General features: G+C 35.1%; 1 protein-coding gene across 11 annotated transcripts in view; it reads right to left on the bottom strand.

Annotated features, from left to right (window-relative positions):
• Window positions 1–208: 208 nt before the first annotated feature.
• Window positions 209–19297, bottom strand: part of PTBP3 (polypyrimidine tract binding protein 3) — a 119226-nt gene continuing 100137 nt past the window's right edge. For all 11 annotated transcript variants that reach the window (XM_006744603.3, XM_031040501.2, XM_031040500.2 and 8 more), the window contains 7 exons: window positions 16061–16138; window positions 12840–12979; window positions 12357–12390; window positions 9715–9807; window positions 8612–8828; window positions 5463–5540; window positions 209–5315 (listed from right to left, as the gene is read on the bottom strand). In XM_006744603.3, the coding sequence (XP_006744666.1) occupies window positions 5183–5315; window positions 5463–5540; window positions 8612–8828; window positions 9715–9807; window positions 12357–12390; window positions 12840–12979; window positions 16061–16138 (773 nt within the window). In that variant the 3' untranslated portion in view covers window positions 209–5182. The remainder of the gene's footprint in view (window positions 5316–5462; window positions 5541–8611; window positions 8829–9714; window positions 9808–12356; window positions 12391–12839; window positions 12980–16060; window positions 16139–19297) is intronic.

A 19297-nucleotide genomic window follows, 5' to 3' on the forward strand; every position in this document is an offset into this window, starting at 1 on the left:
AGAGGAAACCCAAAGTACAGACACAAGAACACGGAAAATTTTAAGAGAGTACAGATGTCATGACATTTATTAAAAGGCATGCTACAATGCTATACTTGTTAGGAAAAGAGATTAGAGATTATCAAGTAATAGTCAGCAAATATACAAACTGAACGAAAATGGAATATACTGTAGAGTACAGAACCTTGAATTAACCATGCACTACGCATTTAGAAAATATGTTTTTTAATATTTTATCTTCTCTTTGCATTTATAACATAATTCACTTAAACAATCACAGAATCCTTTTCTTCCAACACCACAAACTGTGTTACAAATGAAAGCTGGTACTGCTGCTTATCAAAATATACAAGACAATTGATGTTTTATATAAAACCACTTTATATGTTAACTTGTTCCCAAAAACCTTTTTTTTTTTCCTTTTTTGGCCTGGTTAAAAAAAATGTTGTTACAAATATTTACAGCATTTTCTACTTTTAGATGAACATTCTTACAAACTGAAAAAGGGAATTTTATGAACAGACCACATAAAACACAAGACAATGTCAGAGGCTCCTAGCTGTGCTATTTTTGTTTTTCTTAAATACAGTACTGAAAATGCCCATCAAACCCTTGTCATCCTAATCCGTTCTGTTCACATTTATACTCCCATTTTCTCTAAGTAGTCTATTCACCAATAGGAAATAGAAAGTAAAGGCCGCTTTGCACTGGGTCTTCTTTCAGAAAGGAGCTTGGGAAAAAATGCTTAATGAGAGGAGTTAAAACCAGAACAGTAAGTCTTTGGTCAGAGCAATGAGGTGACATTTTGATGCAAAACTTTGCTTGGTCAGCAATCTATAATTAGTACTTTTTGGATGTGGGATGAATTTTTAAAAGATCTGGGTAACAATGGTAAGGGGGGGGAAAGGCCAGAGCATATTGTTTTTTTTAAATGACATCAAAAATATCTATTTAAATATCTGTTAATACAACTACTACGTAGGTTCAAAAACTGAAAATTAACACAACAAAATCTGTTTACAGTGCTGACTTGAGCTTGCTATAAGCAGCTTTCAATCATGACTATTATCACCAAGGTCACTGGACCAGACAAATATCCCTGTTCTCTGGAACATATGCCTCAGGTTACAAAAACTAAAATGACTACCACAAAGATGTAGAGCAGCTCATTCTTGGACCTGCAAAATGCTGTAGAATGAATATTATGTGATAAAGGCAAACTGTAACTGAGACTTCATTTATACAGTTACAATTCTTTGCTTGTATGAATAGTCCGTGGGATAACATTCTTTTAAAATTATATAGTACATATTTCCTGAAAACCAGAATACTGATACTACCTTAGTCTCAAATAGGAAGAAAAGGTCAATTAAGACTACTGAAGAAGGCACATAAACTTTGGTCCTGTTTTGTTTTCCTCCCTTTATAAAACCCCCCAAACTTTTTAGTAATTTTCTACTTTTTAAACCATTCATAACTAACTTTTAGAATTTGCTGTGAAAAAAGACTGCAAATAGTCTTATAGATAACAACACAGCTCTTTTGAAGGACAGCTGAGTTCTATTTTCTTTAAAGGAAAACTTTTGTGCAATCTAAACTGTATTTCTTTTAGCACAATAGAATATCTTAAGTCTGGCAGTTTTATTCTTGTTAACAACTGATCAAGACAAAGGAAAGGCTAAGAAAAATGCTTTTACGCATAGTCATGCTGTCTTTTTGGTTTTAAAAATAGCAGTACACATTGGTTTTTGAAGAGACAGACTGATAGTTTGGCAAATGTAGGGTTTTTAAGTGAGTCACTGGGCGGGGAGGGGACGGACACATACTTTTGAGTTTGTCATCTTTTGTCCAAAAATATTTAGTGGGAACAGAAATTACATGATAATATATTCACTATATAAATTTCACTGCCTAAAGACATAGCAGCTTTGAAATGTTTGTATGAAAATGAACAGAGACATTTATGAGAGTTAACTTTTTATCATCTGAAGTAGAACCAATGATCACCATCCTAGGAGGAGCCAAAGAAGGCATTGCTCCCATAAGGAATTAAGCAGGCAGAAATTCTGTCTCTAAAAATTGTGAGATCTGTAACTTTTAACAATAGAATCAGAAACATTACTAAAAATAAATGATTACCAATCTTAAACGATTTATGTCATTCTATAGGAGCTATTGGGAATTCTGATACTCTCCAGTAAGTTATCAATTAAGATATTAAGATACTGGGTCATTTTTCTGTTTTTATCTCACACAAAACACATTTTACTGCTATGCAAGTTATTTAAATCTCAAAGTAAAACTTTTTGGCATAAATTGCTACTGCTGAACGTGTACTGCTATTTTTTGAAGACCTGAATATATATACTTTGTGTAAAAGTCAAGACATTTCCAAAAAGTGATAAGACAATACTCCTTAAAATAAAGTAAATAAACTTAAAAATAGGATACTATGACAGCTCAACAGCGAAAACAAACATTGTTCAGAAGACACTGAATAAATGCATGCCAAAACAAAAGTACAAAGATCTAGTTTTTCCACTACCCTGATATTTTTAAATCTTTTTACAGAAACTATGCCAAAACAAATACTGTAGACCTCTATAATTCAAACAGCAAATAACCCAATATGGACAATATCCATGCACTACAGCTAATTTCAGACACAAATTGATGATTTCAAGCATAATATTTTAGATAAGAATATCTCACTTTTCCAAATCTTAATTTGATTTTGTCAATAAATTAAAATGTATGTACTGTGCATATGTATGTACAACATTAGAAGAGTGCATGTATGTATATATATTTATCTACACACACACACACACACACACACACACACACCCTCCCTGAAAAGGATTCAAATGTTGGGGATTAACATAAGAATAAAAAAAAAAAAGGATTCAAATGTTCTCTCTCAGATTTAAAGGCCATTCCCTACTTCAAAATTACATTCAATGCTATTATGATCTCCCTTCTGCTACATTGACACTGAATGTTATGAGAATCATGAATTAAATCACACAGTAATTCCTAACTCAAAGCGAACAAAATAATCCAATTTAATGTGTCACTGACAATTATAATAGTGCCTGTATGTTAGGAAAAAAGAAGCAAATTTTGGGAGATTTCTCTCCCAAAAAAAAAAAATTTTTTTTCCTCCCCCCTTACTCAAGTGTTTTAGTAAAAACACATTAAGTGAAAAAAAATAAAAACTATATAAATGATTATACCTATCTATTCAGTCAATGCTAAAATGGAGTCATCTGAAAGGTTTCTAAATTTAGTGTCCTCCTTCCTATTCTATCTACCAACTACCTGTTGCTCAGAGTTGAGTGAATTCTGCTTTTTAAGAACCTACAGTATCTTCTGTAGTCTCCCAATTTTTTGTGAAAATCTTCCAACATTCAAACTAATGGCTGGAATATAGGAAAGAAATTGAGATATTGTTTTTAAAGGTGAGATGAGCTACTCTGAGGATCTGAAAACTGTAAAAGGGATGGACAAAAATGACCCCCTTGACAAATTCTGATTTTAAAAAAATCGGATCAAGCACTGAAAAAAATAATTAACAAATGCAAAGTTTCTCATTAAAAAGAAAGAATTTTACATTATAGAATCACTGAAGCAACATTAAAACATATTCTTACACTCAACTATAGAGAGGGACAGAGTATTGAAAAAGGAGCCCACCTTGTCATACTCCATGTATGTGGGCACTCAGTAATGATGTTACATTAACAAAGAAAAGCATGTCACTTGAGTACTGAGAAAAACCAAGTAATCCTGAGACAAATTCTAATGAGTGATAAAGGTTAGACAAGATCCAGAAACTGAGATTGCATTTTATAGTCCCAAACTGGTACGCTCTGTCAATGACTGCATGACCATTATTGGTCACGATGTGAAGAGGCCTACAGGTGTGCACTGAGATAGTCCCCAAACCATTCACCCTTCCCCACCCCATCTCTGCACCAAAGCACCAAAAATTTGAATAAAAACTATTACTTATTGAAAACCACTTAAAATTGCAATGAAAAAACTTTAAAATCCTTACCAAAACAGGGAAAGAAAAAACAAAATGCTCACCAAGCCCACGATATAGCTTTCAAGATACTTAGATAAAATTCTAACCTATTGTATCATAAGCACATAATAAGGCACATAATAAGAAATTAAGTAAATACACAGTAATTCTGAATAAGTATTAGAGATTATAGTGGTACAAAAAACCCTTGAGATTAATTTTTTTCTAAAAGAAGACCTTACCAAAAATAACTTTTAAAAAATCTGTCAAACCATATGATAGACCTGAATATTTTCCTTAAGACTGTAAACTTTTTTTCTGAAAACAATTATAAAAAAAGTAGTTGTAAGTAGATTACTTTTCTTCTTAAATTTTCCAAGATCATATTACTCAGCAAATAGTGTCATTTTGAAATTTAAACCATGATTTTTCCTAATAAAACTAATAATGAATTTGACACCTTAATAGATCTTGGATTCTATTTAATTTCCTTGGGGACAACTGAGACACTTCATTTCTCCAAAGAGTCTTAAAAAATTGAAGGTGTGTACTAGTCTAAGGAGTGTCTTACAGTGGAAAAAAAGAAACCATTGAAGGAAAACATGCAAGTTTATAAATTTTCTTCCAATACAACCCAATCTGTTTATGTATACCTATTAATATATGCCAAATAATGTAATTTATAAGTGAACATAATTTCCTATAGGGGTTGAACTTCTGAAACATCAAGTTAAAAACTTGTGTTTTTTTTTTTTAAAGTCTATATGTTTAAATTTTTCCAAAGTACAAAGGATTTTAGAAATGTTGTATAAGGCTGATCTGGACCCAAACTAAAAGAAAGTCTGTCCTCTTGAAATCCAATTTAATACAGGGAATTAAATTATTGAAAAAAAATTCCTTTCCTGATTTTTTTTTCCTAAAGGTTATTTTCATAGAAACTATGGTACAAAGGAAAAACAAACCTTTGATCACATACTGGCAAGGGGGAAAAATGGAAAAAAAGAACATCCCTTGATTTTCTGAATATACTTGAATATCAAACCAGAGTTACTTTTGTGAAAGAGGCAGAATTGGTCTTGAGCTGCTTCAGTCTATGTCTGAAGGTTTTACTGAAATTATGGTCCAATCTTAGGAGAAAAATTCACAGAAAAATCAGATTGTAGATTTTGAGAAGGAAACTCTGAGGTGGTGATTTTCTCCAAGGTCATGGTTATGAAGCTCAATGAGGGCCTGGATTGCTTCTTCCACAGATCCCAACTGAATGAGTGCCATTTTGCGATCTTTCCTGAAAATAAGGTAAGATATAAAAAGTATATAGAATTAATTTTGCCTACAATTCTCCCCAACCCTCTAAGACTTCATTAAACTACTTTAAAAATTTGCATTAACACATTAAATAATGTTAATGTATTTCTTGAAAGCATGGACTTACTGAAAGAATTTAAAAGCCTTCACTGAACATCCCGCTTCTGTGAAAAGGTTCTTCAGATCATCCACTGTAACAGAAGGGCTGTGAAAACATCACAGAGAGTGTCAACTATCTTAAGCCCCAATTCTCCCATGAACCAAAGATTAACTGCTGCAACTGTCAAATCTCCAGAGTAGCTCACATTTCAAAGATAATAAAGCCATACAATGAAGACACGATTTGGAAGTGCCCTGAAAGATGTTCAAGGTTGTCACATACATGTCCTCAAACAATGTAATTTGGTCTCAAATCTTTTGCGTAAGATATGAGCAGGTATATAAAGAACAAGAAAATCTATCTGTATTTCTTTTAAAGGGATAATTACCCATATCACTGATTTCAGTAATTAACTCTAGTATTTCCAAAGCTACTTCTAATATTACCAAAGTTACCTCCCAGTTCTGACTTGTTAGCTATCAACCACCAGAGTTCTACATTTTCGATGGCTTTTAGGGTAATTCTGAATACATGTATGTGGGAGTCAGGTTCTATGATGACTCTCTATTATTATTGCCTCCTAATATTGAGGCCTTTAGATACTCCTCTCCCATAACGAAGAGATGTCCTCTGTAACCTTTACTGTACTGTAGAAATGACATGTTTGAATTCTAAGGCTGAAAGACATTGTGATTCCCACCCTGCCCTCCTTGAATCATTAACTTTGGAAGAAACCAGCTACTATTTCATGGGGATGCTCAAGCAGCCATATGGAGAAGACCGTGTGGCAAGGAACTGAGGCTGCCTGTCAACAACTAGGTATGTAAGTAAGTTAACTACTTGGGAAGTGGATCCTCTAGCCCCAGTTAATGAGAGATCCTTAGTCAAAAACACCCAGCTAAGCCATTTCTGGATTCTGACTCAGAGTAACAGTATGAGATAATAAACGTTTACTATTTTGTTAAACTGTTAAGTTCTGGGGTGATCTGTTATGTAGCAGTAGATAACGAGTACAGTGGCCTATCACATGAGGGTCAACTGACTAAATTATTCTAACATAGCAGCTGTCCTATTTCACTAATTTCTTATGAGATGAAAGAAGACTGTATTTCATATGATTGCCAGTAAGGATGGTGTAGTAGAACAATGAGTCTGCAAGGAGACGGATCTGTGTTCACATTCTATTTCTCATTCATCGGTATATGACTTTGAGTAAGGTACTTAACCTGAGACTCTCAGTTTCACTGATAAATGAAACTAATGACTTTACTTCAAAGGTTACTATGCATGAATTGACAGAGAACAGTGGTTACCAGGGACTGGGGTAGAGAGGAAAATGAGGAATTACTGTTTAATGGGTACAGAGCTTCGGTTTGGGATAATGACAAGAATCTGCAGATGACAGTTGTGATGGCTGTACAACAGGAATGCACTTCATGTGAAGGTACACTGAACAGCACATTAAAAAATGGTGAAAAAGATAAATTTTATGTTATGTGTATTTCACCACATTAAAAAAAGGTTATTATACGGAGATTAAATGAGGTAACACATGTAAGTTACCAGTATGGTGCCCAGGAATTGGAGGATGGTTCAAAAAATATTAATGTCCTTTCCAGGTTGTAACCTGAGACCAGCCCCTAGATAATGTATTTAAGAAGGTAACAATGACAGGAGCCTGTCTCGTATCTAAGTATGTTGTCCTTCTACCTGACTCCATAGTAATGAGCTGCTCCATTTCTAGATCCATGTAATCTCGAGTTTTTCCTTCAGCGACTCCTCTAGTTTCCTGGCTGGAATGAGGTTTGAGCCATTGCCCAATTCAGATTCAAGGTTCCTTCAGGTAGCGTAACCAGAGACCAGCTGGCAGCCCGAGCAATGCACATTATTTTGAGTGATTATTTTCTATTCCTATTCATCCCCATTCTCATTCTAAATAATGTTCTAGAATTTTACCCTTTCTCCATTCCCTCAGTCTTTAAATTTCCACACACACATGGGCATATACAACCATACCCCACAGCTTTTACCCCACCCCTTCCAAAGTTCATTACTCCTTCATGAATTAGATTAAGTTATACACAACTGCCATCTTCAAAGGTCAAGGATATCAAGAATTAGAACAAGGACTGCATGATGCTTTCTATAAAGGGCCACACAGTAAGTATCTTAAGCTTTGATGGTCACAGAGTCTCTGTTGCAACTATTCAGCTTTGCTGTTGTAGCTCAAAAGCAGCCAGAACTATGTAAATGAATGAGTGTGGTTATCTTCCATGAAACTATTTTTGGAAGGTGAAATCTGAATTTTATATAATTTTCTAAAATCACAAAATTCTTTGCTTTTGATTTTCTCCCCCCCGCCCACGACCATTTAAAAATGTAAAAATCAATTTTAGTTCACAGGCCATATAAAAACAGATGGATTTGACTGGTGGGCTATAGTTTGTTAATTCCTGAGTTAGAAGATGAGTAAAGAACAAGTCTACTACAACACTGCTTAACACAGAGTGGTCACAATAAAGTAATTTTTAGCTTTTAAGTAATTAATATATAAATGGCTTTGCAACTTGTTGATAAATACTAGAGAGTCCACTTTTCCCATATTTTTATTTAGATACAAAGTATGTGATTTTGCTATGTTGGTTAATCCTTCTTTTTTTAAAAATTAATTTAATCCTTTACTTCTATACAAAGAGATGAACAAGTATGTACCAATGGAATATTTCTGCACAAACTTTTCTTTAAAAAAGATTTATTTATTTATTTATTTTAGAGAGAGAGAGTGTGTGAGCTGAGGGAGGGGAAGAGAGAAGGAGACAAGCAGACTCCCCACTGAGTGTGGAGCCTGATGCAGGGCTCAATCCCAGGACCCTACGATCATGACCTGAGCCAAGAGTCAGATGCCCAACCACGGAGCCACCCAGGTGCCCCGACACAAACTTATTTTCATGCCCTTTTAAAACTGAGAGATAACTAGTTGCTAATTCCCTATTTGGAAAGAAATTGTTACCTTTCACTTTTGGAGTGTATGACTAGAGATAGAACCTTAAGACATGATGGCAAATAAACCATCTAAGTGACTAGGACAACTGCTACATCAGAATAATTTCAGAGTTTCTACCTCTCCCAAAACATAATTAATCATCTAAATGAATAATAAATAATTAGGTACATACGGAATGTTGGAAAGATGCAGAGTAGCTGATGGTGGAAAGATATTCTGGAAGTTTTTAGAGCCAGGTTTTTTAAAGCGATGCAAAGGACTATTGCTAAAATCCTTGGTCAGACCTTGGTCTTCTTGTCCCTCTCGAGGAAGCTGAACTGCCTGATGTTTGGACAGTGTAGCACGAAGTACTTTTCCATAAAGTCTCTGTCCACTTAGGTGGTTCATTGCTGGTGCAGAGGAAAAAAATAAATTTTGGGTATTAAGAGTCACTGTAAAATTTGTCTAAATTATCACAAATTCCTTTTATTTAGTCATTTGAAATTATACTGTCAGTTCTGAGGGTTAAAATGGTTTTAAATTCAAAAAATCTTACATACAGAAATGTATTAAGTGACTTTACTTGACTATAATGAAAGAGAGGCAATCTTAAACAAAAAATAACTATTTTCTTAGCAGAGTGCTAGACAGTTCCATAGTGCACAGAACATAGCAAGTGCTCAGGAAATGGTTAACTGAATAAAGGTAGTTTAATCTCAAGCAACACTTTTTTTTTTTTAAGTGCCTAACATGGGGCTTGAACTCACAAACTTGAGATCAAGAATTGCATGTTCTACCAACAGAGCCAGCCAGATGCCCCTTGGGAACACATTATTATTTTTTTTTAATAAAAAAATCTGAGTAGTAATATTTTTAACAGCCACTGTAAGAATGAACAATAAGGCCATGGAATGCCATTTTCTTGCACCATCATTATGAAGCTTGCCCAAACTTTTAAGCCATGAAATAGTATAAAACTTAATTTGGAAGAAAAACAAACAACAAAAAAAATTAAATAAAACAAGGCACATTTATTAGTTTATACTTAATGGAAAAACCCTAGAGTCAAAGTTCTAAACATCAACAACAGGTTCAAATAGATGAATGAACTTCAGACTTCAAAGAGTAATAAATATTTTTAAATCTTAAACTATAAGCAGGTCCAAATAATAATGAAGACACTTGCATAAGGAGGTACTCTTCAGTAAAATCGTATTCCTATTACCTATAAATTTATTTTATAGGAAAATTCACATACAAAAGGGGCAGATTATCATTACTATTAATCATTAGTACCTAGCTGAGCTTGACTCGCATCTGCCATCTGAACCAAGGCATTTTCTTTCTTATTAAACATAATCTTCACTCGATGTACATCACCATATACTCCTAATTGAAAAGAAAAAACAAAACTTTATTAAAAATTTTAATTCCTGTGTAATGTTTAATTTTATGAATACATTTTAAGAAGGCTTCTTGTCTCATATTATATATATTCTCTGGGCAATTCTACACATATGAGCCCAAATTTGTATCTCTTCTGTTTCACATCTATTAATCTACTCAACCCTTTTCACTTGGATGTCCCATAAACACTTCAAATTTAGTATGTCCCAAACAGATTCATCTCCCCTTTCCTCTCCCCGCTTCCAGTATTCACTAACTCTGCTAATAAATATTACCATCATCCACATACTTGCTCCAGTGAGACACCTGGGAGTCATCTTTTAATTTCTCCCTTTCCTTAAACTTTTACATCCAATCAATCACCAGTACCCATTTTATGGCCTAAATTACCTCTTACATTTGTCTGCTTCTTCCCATCCTCATTACCATCAAAGCCACCATCATCATTTCACACCTGGACTATCCTAATAGCCTCCTAACTGACCTCAATACAACCAATTTTTCTATTTCTGTCTTTTCCAAAGTGGATCCCATATTTCAAAGGACTGGCAAAATGATTCATTGGGGTGTAGGGGGAAATAATCAAACTCCTATTTATACTGATTTGTTTATATAAGCCAATATAAAAACTACATCTTACTAATTTTTAATATATACATGAAATTACAGGGAGAAGTTTCTACAATAAGAAGAGTATTCTCTTTTTAAAATTCAGTATATCAAAATATATTGCAGTTTATATGCTAGAGGGTATCACCAATATAATAAAAATAAGACTCTTAAGTAAGTAGCACCATGACCATACTTTGTAATGTGATGAGAGAATAACTGAAAATCTTCGAGGCACACAAAAGAGTGCTCGTTATCTTGTGGGAAAGCACCTAAGGGCAACTGAACTTAGAGATGAATGGTACTTTTAAAATTTAAAACAAAAAGACCAGTATTCCAAACATGCTGTCCTTCTTAGAAACGACGAGTGGCTAAAATAGATATTCTTTAAAAAATAACACATACAATTTGTTCTTCAAGCTGAGGGTGCTATTTTTTTTAAATGAGTAAGAAATTAACTACTTTTAGAAAGAAATGTACTTTAGCTATTAAAGAGACATGTGAAAATTTATCATTAATACCTAATTTTGTTATTGAAAATTACATGAATGTGTTATGAATAAAAACTTTCATAGTAACTCCAGTGAGTATGAAGGATCTCTGTGGGGTGATGAAAATGTTCTAAAACTGGACTGTGGTAATGACTGTACAACAATGTAAATTTACTAAAAATCAATGATTTATATACCTAAAGTAGGTGAACTGTATGACTATAAATCATATCTCAAAAAGACTGTTTAAAAAACCTATTATAGACTCAAAATTTTGAAACAATTTTCCATCCTAATAAAACTTTCAAATAAAGAGTACCAGTGAGTTTTAACCCAATTTGTTAAAAAAATATTCTAATGCAACAGTTTTCAACATCAACCAATTTAACAAGAGGAAAAAAATGGAACTTCTCTAGGCAAAGTACAACGAAAATAAGTGGATTAGACTGAAAAATTAGTATCATAATTAGGCACAGTGACAGTGAAATATTTCCACTTAAATCGCTTAACTTTATGAGCTATCTTTTTTAGTTTTGACAACCATTAAGATCAAGTACTAAAATAAACTGAATTTGGAATCAGATCCGGAAATACTAAATCAAAATGGGAAAGATTATTTTTCATTATTTTTGAAAATAATGAAGCATGTTAAATCATACTTTTCACTGTTAATGTTTTTTATGAAAATTTTCATCAATAAAAATCTTTAAAATGCTGGATATTACTTATTTTGTTGCTCTTATATTTATTTGTGCTATTATACTGTACAGTAAAAAATGGATAAAGTTTATAAATAATCATATATAAATTATGAGTACATGCTAAAAATTTATTTCTAACTGAGAGAAGAACACTATTAGAAAGTCTGGAAACTTTTTAAAATCTGAATCTCATTTTTTAAAACCTGATTTCATTAGGCCTCTTCCCTGCTTAAAACTGTTCAGTGGTTTCCCACTGTTTTTAGGTTAAAAATCAAGCTCCTTAATTTAGTTTACAAAGCTCTTCATGACCTTGCCCATATTCATCTGTCCAGCTTCAACATATCTCCCCTACATTTTCCACTGGGGGGGCTTCCTTCACTTCCACGTTCCAGGAGCTCTCTCACCCATTGCTAGTATCTGGGAAAGGACATTCGCCCTTCTGCCTGGCTAATGCTTACTCATTTTTCACAACTCAGCTTAAGTATCATTTCTTTTGTACACCACCTTTGATTCCCTCAGCTAAGTTAGGTCTCCCAGCTCCATGTTCCCATTACAATCTCTATTTCCCTTTTTATAAAACTTTATTGTAACTATAATTACTTACTTAGTCTTATTTCCTACTCTATCCTCAGCGTCAAACCCACTACTTGGCAAATAGAGATAATTGATAAATATTACTGAATGGTGAAATAGGTTAAATCACAGACATCAAAAACAGCAAAGAACTTACCAAACAGGATAAAAAGCCCATGTGGTGTGATAAGCTGTTTGAAAAGGATAACACAAAATATAAGTGCCTAAGTAAAAATTTAAAAGAAGTTTACTCGTAAAAACAGCAGTTGACTTTAAAGCATTGATTTTATATTCTCCTATATATACTAAGTGATGAACTTTAATAAAAATCCTTGAAACAGGGGTGCCTGGGTGGCTTAGTCCATTAAGCATCTGCCTTTGGCTCAGGTCATGATCCCAGGGTCCTGGGATCGAGCCCCGCATCAGGCTCCCTGCTCAGTGGGAAGCCTGCTTCTCACTCTCCCACTCCCCCTGCTTGTGTTCCCTCTCTTGCTGTGTCTCTCTCTGTCAAATAGATAAATAAAATCTTTAAAATAAAAAAATCCTTGAAACAAACATTTTCATTTGAATACAACCCTAGACCAGAAAGTACTATACCTCCTCCTCGAAGACTAAAATTATAGAAATTTTCTCAACTCACATCAGGATTGAGATTGGTGACAAGCAGAACAGAATTTCCTGGTAAAGCACCAGCCCCAGGAATGGCCATTCTTCCAGTGACAGCAGAGGATGTGATTGTGAGAGGGCCCAGAGCTCCAGGAACAGCTGGGACTGATAATCCTTTTTAAAACATCAAAAGCATTTCATACACTGGTTATCTGGGGAATTACAACACTGGATAGATCTTAAGTAAATAAATGAAGATGAAAGCAAAAATATAGAAGAAAATGTGTCAAAGCTACCATAAGGATATCAAAGGCCAGTTTCCTGCCCTACAGAGTCAATCTAGGAGTCAAGTTCCTTATTCTTTGACATCATCATACTCAGTACTCTATTATTTGTTTTTATTTTATTATGTTATGTTAATCACCATACAGTACATCATTAGTTTTTGATATAGGGTTCCATGATTCATTGTTCGTGTATAACACCCAGTGCTCCATGCAGAACGTGCCCTCTTTAATACCCATCACCAGGCTAACCCATCCTCCCACCCCCCTCCCCTCTAGAACCCTCAGTTTGTTTCTCAGAGTCCATACTCTCTCATGGTTCGTCTCCCCCTCCGATTTCCCCCCCTTCATTCTTCCCCTCCTGCTATCTTCTTTTTTTTTTAAGCTGGTGCAGCCACTCTGGAAAACAGTATGGAGGTTCCTCAAAAAGTTGAAAAGAGAGATACCATACGACCCAGCAATTGCAGTACTCTATTATTTGTAACACAACGTTTTGCAGAGCAACAGAATTCACTGGTCTTAAAGCCATGAGGCTTTTGGAGGGTATATCAACTGTAAGTATTCCATTTCTTGAAAGAGATACATTCTAGCACATCCCTAGATACCATCCCTTACGGTAGATACAATTTTTCATTTCGTTTCTACCATAAAATCAGATATATTAAAAAAAAAAAAGCCCTCAGCAGAAATCATACTTATGACTAGGAAGTATTACATGTTCTACAAGTGGACTGTGGCAATAGCAGCACAACTCTGTAAATTTACTAAAAATTACGGAATTGTATACCTAAAACAGGAATGCAGAATACATAACATTCTACATAAGAAAAACATTCTGTAACTTTATAAAGTGCTATATAAATATTATAACCACGAACAACTGATTTATAGAGTTCAATATTCTTCTGTAGCAAGAATTTTCAGAGCTTTCTATTCCCTCAGATATTCCAGAATTATTTCAAATTCTATAATACTGGAATACTGACACTACACACTATGCTAAAATAGCACACTTTTTCAGAAAGTCCCACCATTTGTGTTCTCAGCGTAACTAAAGTAAAATCTCTAGTTTATGTAAAATGAACAAGTTCCTTATGTTATTTATTGATTCTTTAAGCTCAAAATTCCTTATTACAGGGTCTGGCCATTTTGCCACAAATCAAATAATTAAGCTGCAATATAGTTTACATTCAAACTATTCTGCTTGATAATCTAATAAGGTCCTTACTACAATCATCTTGCTGAGTTTTAAAACTCTGCAGACCACTTTCTCAGGCTGGATACTTTTCCATGAAATCTATATTCAGTGGTCCTTCACATGGCCTCTTCCCATGCCCCTCTAATCCAACTCTGCAACTTCTGAGTAACTTCTGTAAGTTTATTATATATTACCAACAGTACAACCTGGCTATGCCATAGGGTGTGAAGCACATATGCATGTATGTACATATGTGTGTGTATCTATCCCCCTACTAAAGCTTACGTCTTATCAACTCAGGAGTCCCCTTTATGCATTTTTTTCTTTCTTAACATCTATACTGATTTATACATAGTGTGTGTCAAAAAGAACTATCTAAAATGAAGGAAACCCTATATCACTACTTCCAAATGTTTATCAGTTAAACTTTGGGGAGCTTCAAATAAATAAAAATAATGTATAATGCCTTCATTTTAATGGACTAAGTAGAATATTCATTTAATTAAACATACATTAAGATGTCTTAAAACCACCAAAAACATAAAACTTAAACGTCAACCTTATTACTCTTTCCCTTTTAGTCAAACGTCACCCTCTCCATCAAAGAGAGAGTACTTAAAATTCCCAAAATTGGAAGGATAGAAATATAAAGATTAGTGACAGAAAGCAGCTATGTTGCAATTTAAAGTAGAGTTATATTCATTAATCAGCTGGAAACTGGAAATGTAATATGTACACCAGGATTAACACTGTATCACTCTTCTAATCACCAACCTCAGTGTTTTCTTTAGGCACTGGAGAGAAAACCATAAAGAAATGTTTTTCTTTTCCTTAAGTTATGATCAAATTCATTTTGCTTACTATTTGGAAAAGTGAGAAAGTCATTATCAAAATATTAACCAACTGCTATCTCTTAGTTAACTCTATTAGCTAAAAAATATATATCCCTTAAAATAAGCAGCATGTATACTCTATGGCAATCCTCTGAACCCATCAGTGACATAAGAAAGGATTTACAAATATGTTGCATAGTAAATATTTATTAATTCAAGTATTTATCGGAGTACCTAGGTCGCTCAGTCTATTGGGTGTCTGCCTTTGGCTCAGGTCGTTGTCTTGGGGTCCTGGGATTGAGCCCCGCATCGTGTTCCCTGTTCAGTGCAGAGTCTGCGTCCCCCTCTCCCTCTGCCCCTTCCCCCGGGTCATGCTCTTTTTCTCTCTCTCCCTCTCTCAAATAAATGAATAAAATCTTAAAAAAAAAATAATTCAAGTATTTATTGACTGCATAGTATGTACTGAATGCCATCAAAGGCATTAAGAACACAAATGTAAGTGAGATACAGGTCTGTCCAATGTGCAACTGATAAGCTTGTCAGCAAAGAAGCAGTTCATACATTTTATACAAGAATCTAAAAGGCAAACGTGAGGTTAATTAATACATTCAACCTATAGTAATCTATACCAACAGTATACATGATGCAGAATATATACTAGAACTTGGGGGTTGAGGATGGAACCACAGGGAATTATTTGTAAAGACAAGGAAGCTGTGCATCATACAATGAGCCACTTCTATGGTTGATATACATAATGCTTTTATTGTAAATCCTTCAAGTATGGTGCTGTTTTTCATCTTGATAAGCTCGCTGATATACATAATGCTTTTATTGTAAATCCTGTTCAAGTATGGTGCTATTTTTCATCTTGATAAGTTCCTAGAACATACACATCATTATAAAACCATTTCAAATTCAACTTAAAAAAAAAAATCACCTGTAGCTTGATGAAATCCAATGGCTGGGGCGAATCCAGCAGCCCCTGCATAGGGTGAAGAAATTATACCTGGTGCACCTAATGGGGAAGAGAAGCTAAAGTAAATAATTCTACCTCTATAAATATGGTTATCAAAGCAATATAAAAAAAGCTTTACGATAGTATATTATTGATAAAGAGATATTGTTATGGAGTTAAGATTTTTTCAACAGGTGAACAGGTGATCCTTAATGTATAAGTAAAGAGCCCCTGCCCCTTCTAGATGCTAACCCCTTTCAACTGGGTGCAAGGTTCAAGAGTCCAGCTTAGCTGTTACTTAGCTTTGTGTTATCAGTTATTTCATTTTCATTTATTTAGTTTTATTACTGAGGTTGAGATTCATGCCCTTATTGAGAGCACTGTTTCTCTGTGAAAACTGTCAAATACTTATTAAAATGTACTGTACCTAGGGAGTACTGTTTTGATGAAAAGAAATATGAAACAAACTGAGGGTTGCTGGAGTGGAGGGGGTGGGAGGGATGGGGTTCCTGGGTGATGGACATTGGGGAGGGTATGTGCTATGGTGAGCGCTGTGAAATTGTGTAAGACTGATGAATCACAGACCTGTACCCCTGAAACAAATAAGACATTGTTAAAAAAAATAGTAAAAAAAAACCCAAAACCTTTTTCTTCAAAAAAAAAAAAAAAAATCTTTGTTTTTGAAAGGCTTACAAACTAAAAGTATTAATTATAGGAGATTCATATACTGAGGATCTAGTGGTTTGTTTTTTGTTTTTTTAAAGATTTTATTTATTTATGTGACACAGGGAGACACAGCGAGAGAGGGAACACAAGCAGGGGGAGTGGGAGAGGGAGAAGCAGGCTTCCCGCGGAGCAGGGAGCCCGATGCAGGGCTTGATCCCAGGACCCTGAGATCATGACCTGAGACGAAGGCAGTCGCTTAACCGACTGAGCCACCCAGGCGCCCGAGGATCTAGTGGTTTAAACACAAATGTACTGTAAGTGGTCTAAGAAGGGATCACAGAGGATCCACCATGATTGTTTGGAGGTTTATCAGGAGATAAAACCTGAGCTAGACATTATGTAATCGAAAGGCACAGTGCTTAGTGTATCCCAGATGCTAAACAAATGCTGGTATTCTTCCCTTTCCTTTCAGAAGCCTGGTGACTATGCACCAGCAACAAAAACAGGAGTTAGTTCCAAGGGGAGGAATCAATACTAGTAGGAAACAATTTGGTTTTGGACATGTCAAAGTTGCGGTGATGGTAAGACACAAGTGGAAATAAGGCAAACTCAGAAAAACTAGTTTTAAGACAGATTTGTAAATCATCTATGTAGAAACAAATGTGAAAACTATATGAATGAGAGTTCCACTAAAAATGACAGAAGACAGGGCGCCTGGGTGGTTCAGTCAGTTAAGGGTCCGACTCGTGATTTTAGCTCAGGTCAAGATCTCAGGGTCATGAGATCCAGCCCCACATGTTGGACGTGGATACTTAAGATTCTCTCTCGCCCTCTCCCTCTCCTCCTCCTCCCTGCTCCCCCCCCCCTCGCGCATGTACCCTCTCTAAAAAATAAACACACACATACAATAGAAGACAAAAAAATGGAGAGAGTTAAAAATAGAACCTGGGAGTATTAGTACACTTAAGAGGTAGAGGAAGGAAGAACATTCTAAGAAAAGAGAACAGCCTTAGAAAGAAAAAACAGAACAGTGAATTATAAATCCTCAGGATCTAGAGGAATAGCGTTTAAGGGGGTAGGGGCTCAAAAGAAGTCAAAGAGAATGAGAAATGCAAAAAGTAAAGAAATTTTAGAGCAATAGTGAGAAGTCAGATTTTAAGAGTAAAGGGGAGGGTTGTTTTTCTCTCTCTCTTTTTTAAAGTATTTTATTTATTTAATTTGACAGAGAGAGACACAGCGAGAAAGGAAACACAAGCAGGGGGAGTGGGAGAGGGAGAAGCACGCTCCTTGCTGAGCAGGAAGCCCGAAGCGGGGCTCGATCCCAGGACCCTGGGATCATGACCTGAGCCGGAAGCATTGCTCAACGACTGAGCCACCCAGGCGCCCTGTTTTTCTCTTTTTAATGAGAGGGTGATAAGCATTTTATGGGAAGAAATATGTAGGCTATATTCTCCAGAGGAGTTAAAAGCTCAAAAAGTGGGCGCCTGGGTGGCTCAGATGGTTAAGCGTCTGCCTTCGGCTCAGGTCATGGGTCCTGCATCAGGCTCCCTGCTCCTTGGGAGCCTGCTTCTCCCTCTGCCTCTCTCTCTCTCTGTCTCTCATGAATAAATAAATAAAATCTTAAAATAAATAAATAAATAAATAGCTCAAAAAGTTTATTCTCTTCATTAAAAAGTTAACAGAATTTGTTAAGTACATAGTTGTGATTTATTAAAATAATTAAAAAAAATATATAGTCATTAAGAGACATCAGGAATAGAGCTAGCAAGGAGAACTGCCAGTGAATGAAGATAGAAAAAATGAGATAAGTGACAGAATAAGTGATGAAATAAGAAGGGAAACATAACATTTACTGAAAAAACATTGTGAGTCTAGCATTTTTCTAGTGCTGAGGAAGCACTGAACAAAGCAGACAAGAATCTGTCCCTGATAAACTTACATTCAAGTACGTTCAAGATCACAGATAAAATGATTCATTTTTAAAACAGAAATAACTATGTTTAAGGCATAAAGGAAGACTTCACAAAGAAACTTCAATATGGATACAAGTAATTACAAAAATTTGCGCCAGAAAGTTAAACATGAGAGATAGAGCAGATTGTATTACTGTTGACAAGTATTTACTTGTCCCTTCCATAATATACTCTGGCTAGTACTATGACTTGCAGTACACTTTTTTTTTTTTTTTATTTAAAAGAAAGAGAGAGGGAGAGAGAATCCTAAGCAGGCTACACCCACAGCATGGAGCTCACAGCCCTGAGATTATGACCTAAGTCGAAATCAAGAGCTGGATGCCTAACCAACTGAGCCACCCAGGCGCCCCCAGTGCCACACACTTTTATGCAATTCCCACTGCACTTAATCATATGAGTACACAAACAGATATGATATATACCACCTCTCTATACAGAAGCTTCAAGAGGCACTATGGGTTTACATCAGCTCTCCTTTTTTACTCTCTGCCGCAAGAATGTCACTTCTCAAATGGGGTGACACTTTCAGCCTGAGCCCTGGATACACGTGAAATACACGTGAAAGGCTGCTGCAAGAACG

Source organism: Leptonychotes weddellii, chromosome 14, assembly GCF_054177405.1.
Source record: "Leptonychotes weddellii isolate Sample4059 chromosome 14, ASM5417740v2, whole genome shotgun sequence".
Taxonomy (NCBI): Eukaryota; Metazoa; Chordata; class Mammalia; order Carnivora; family Phocidae; genus Leptonychotes; species Leptonychotes weddellii.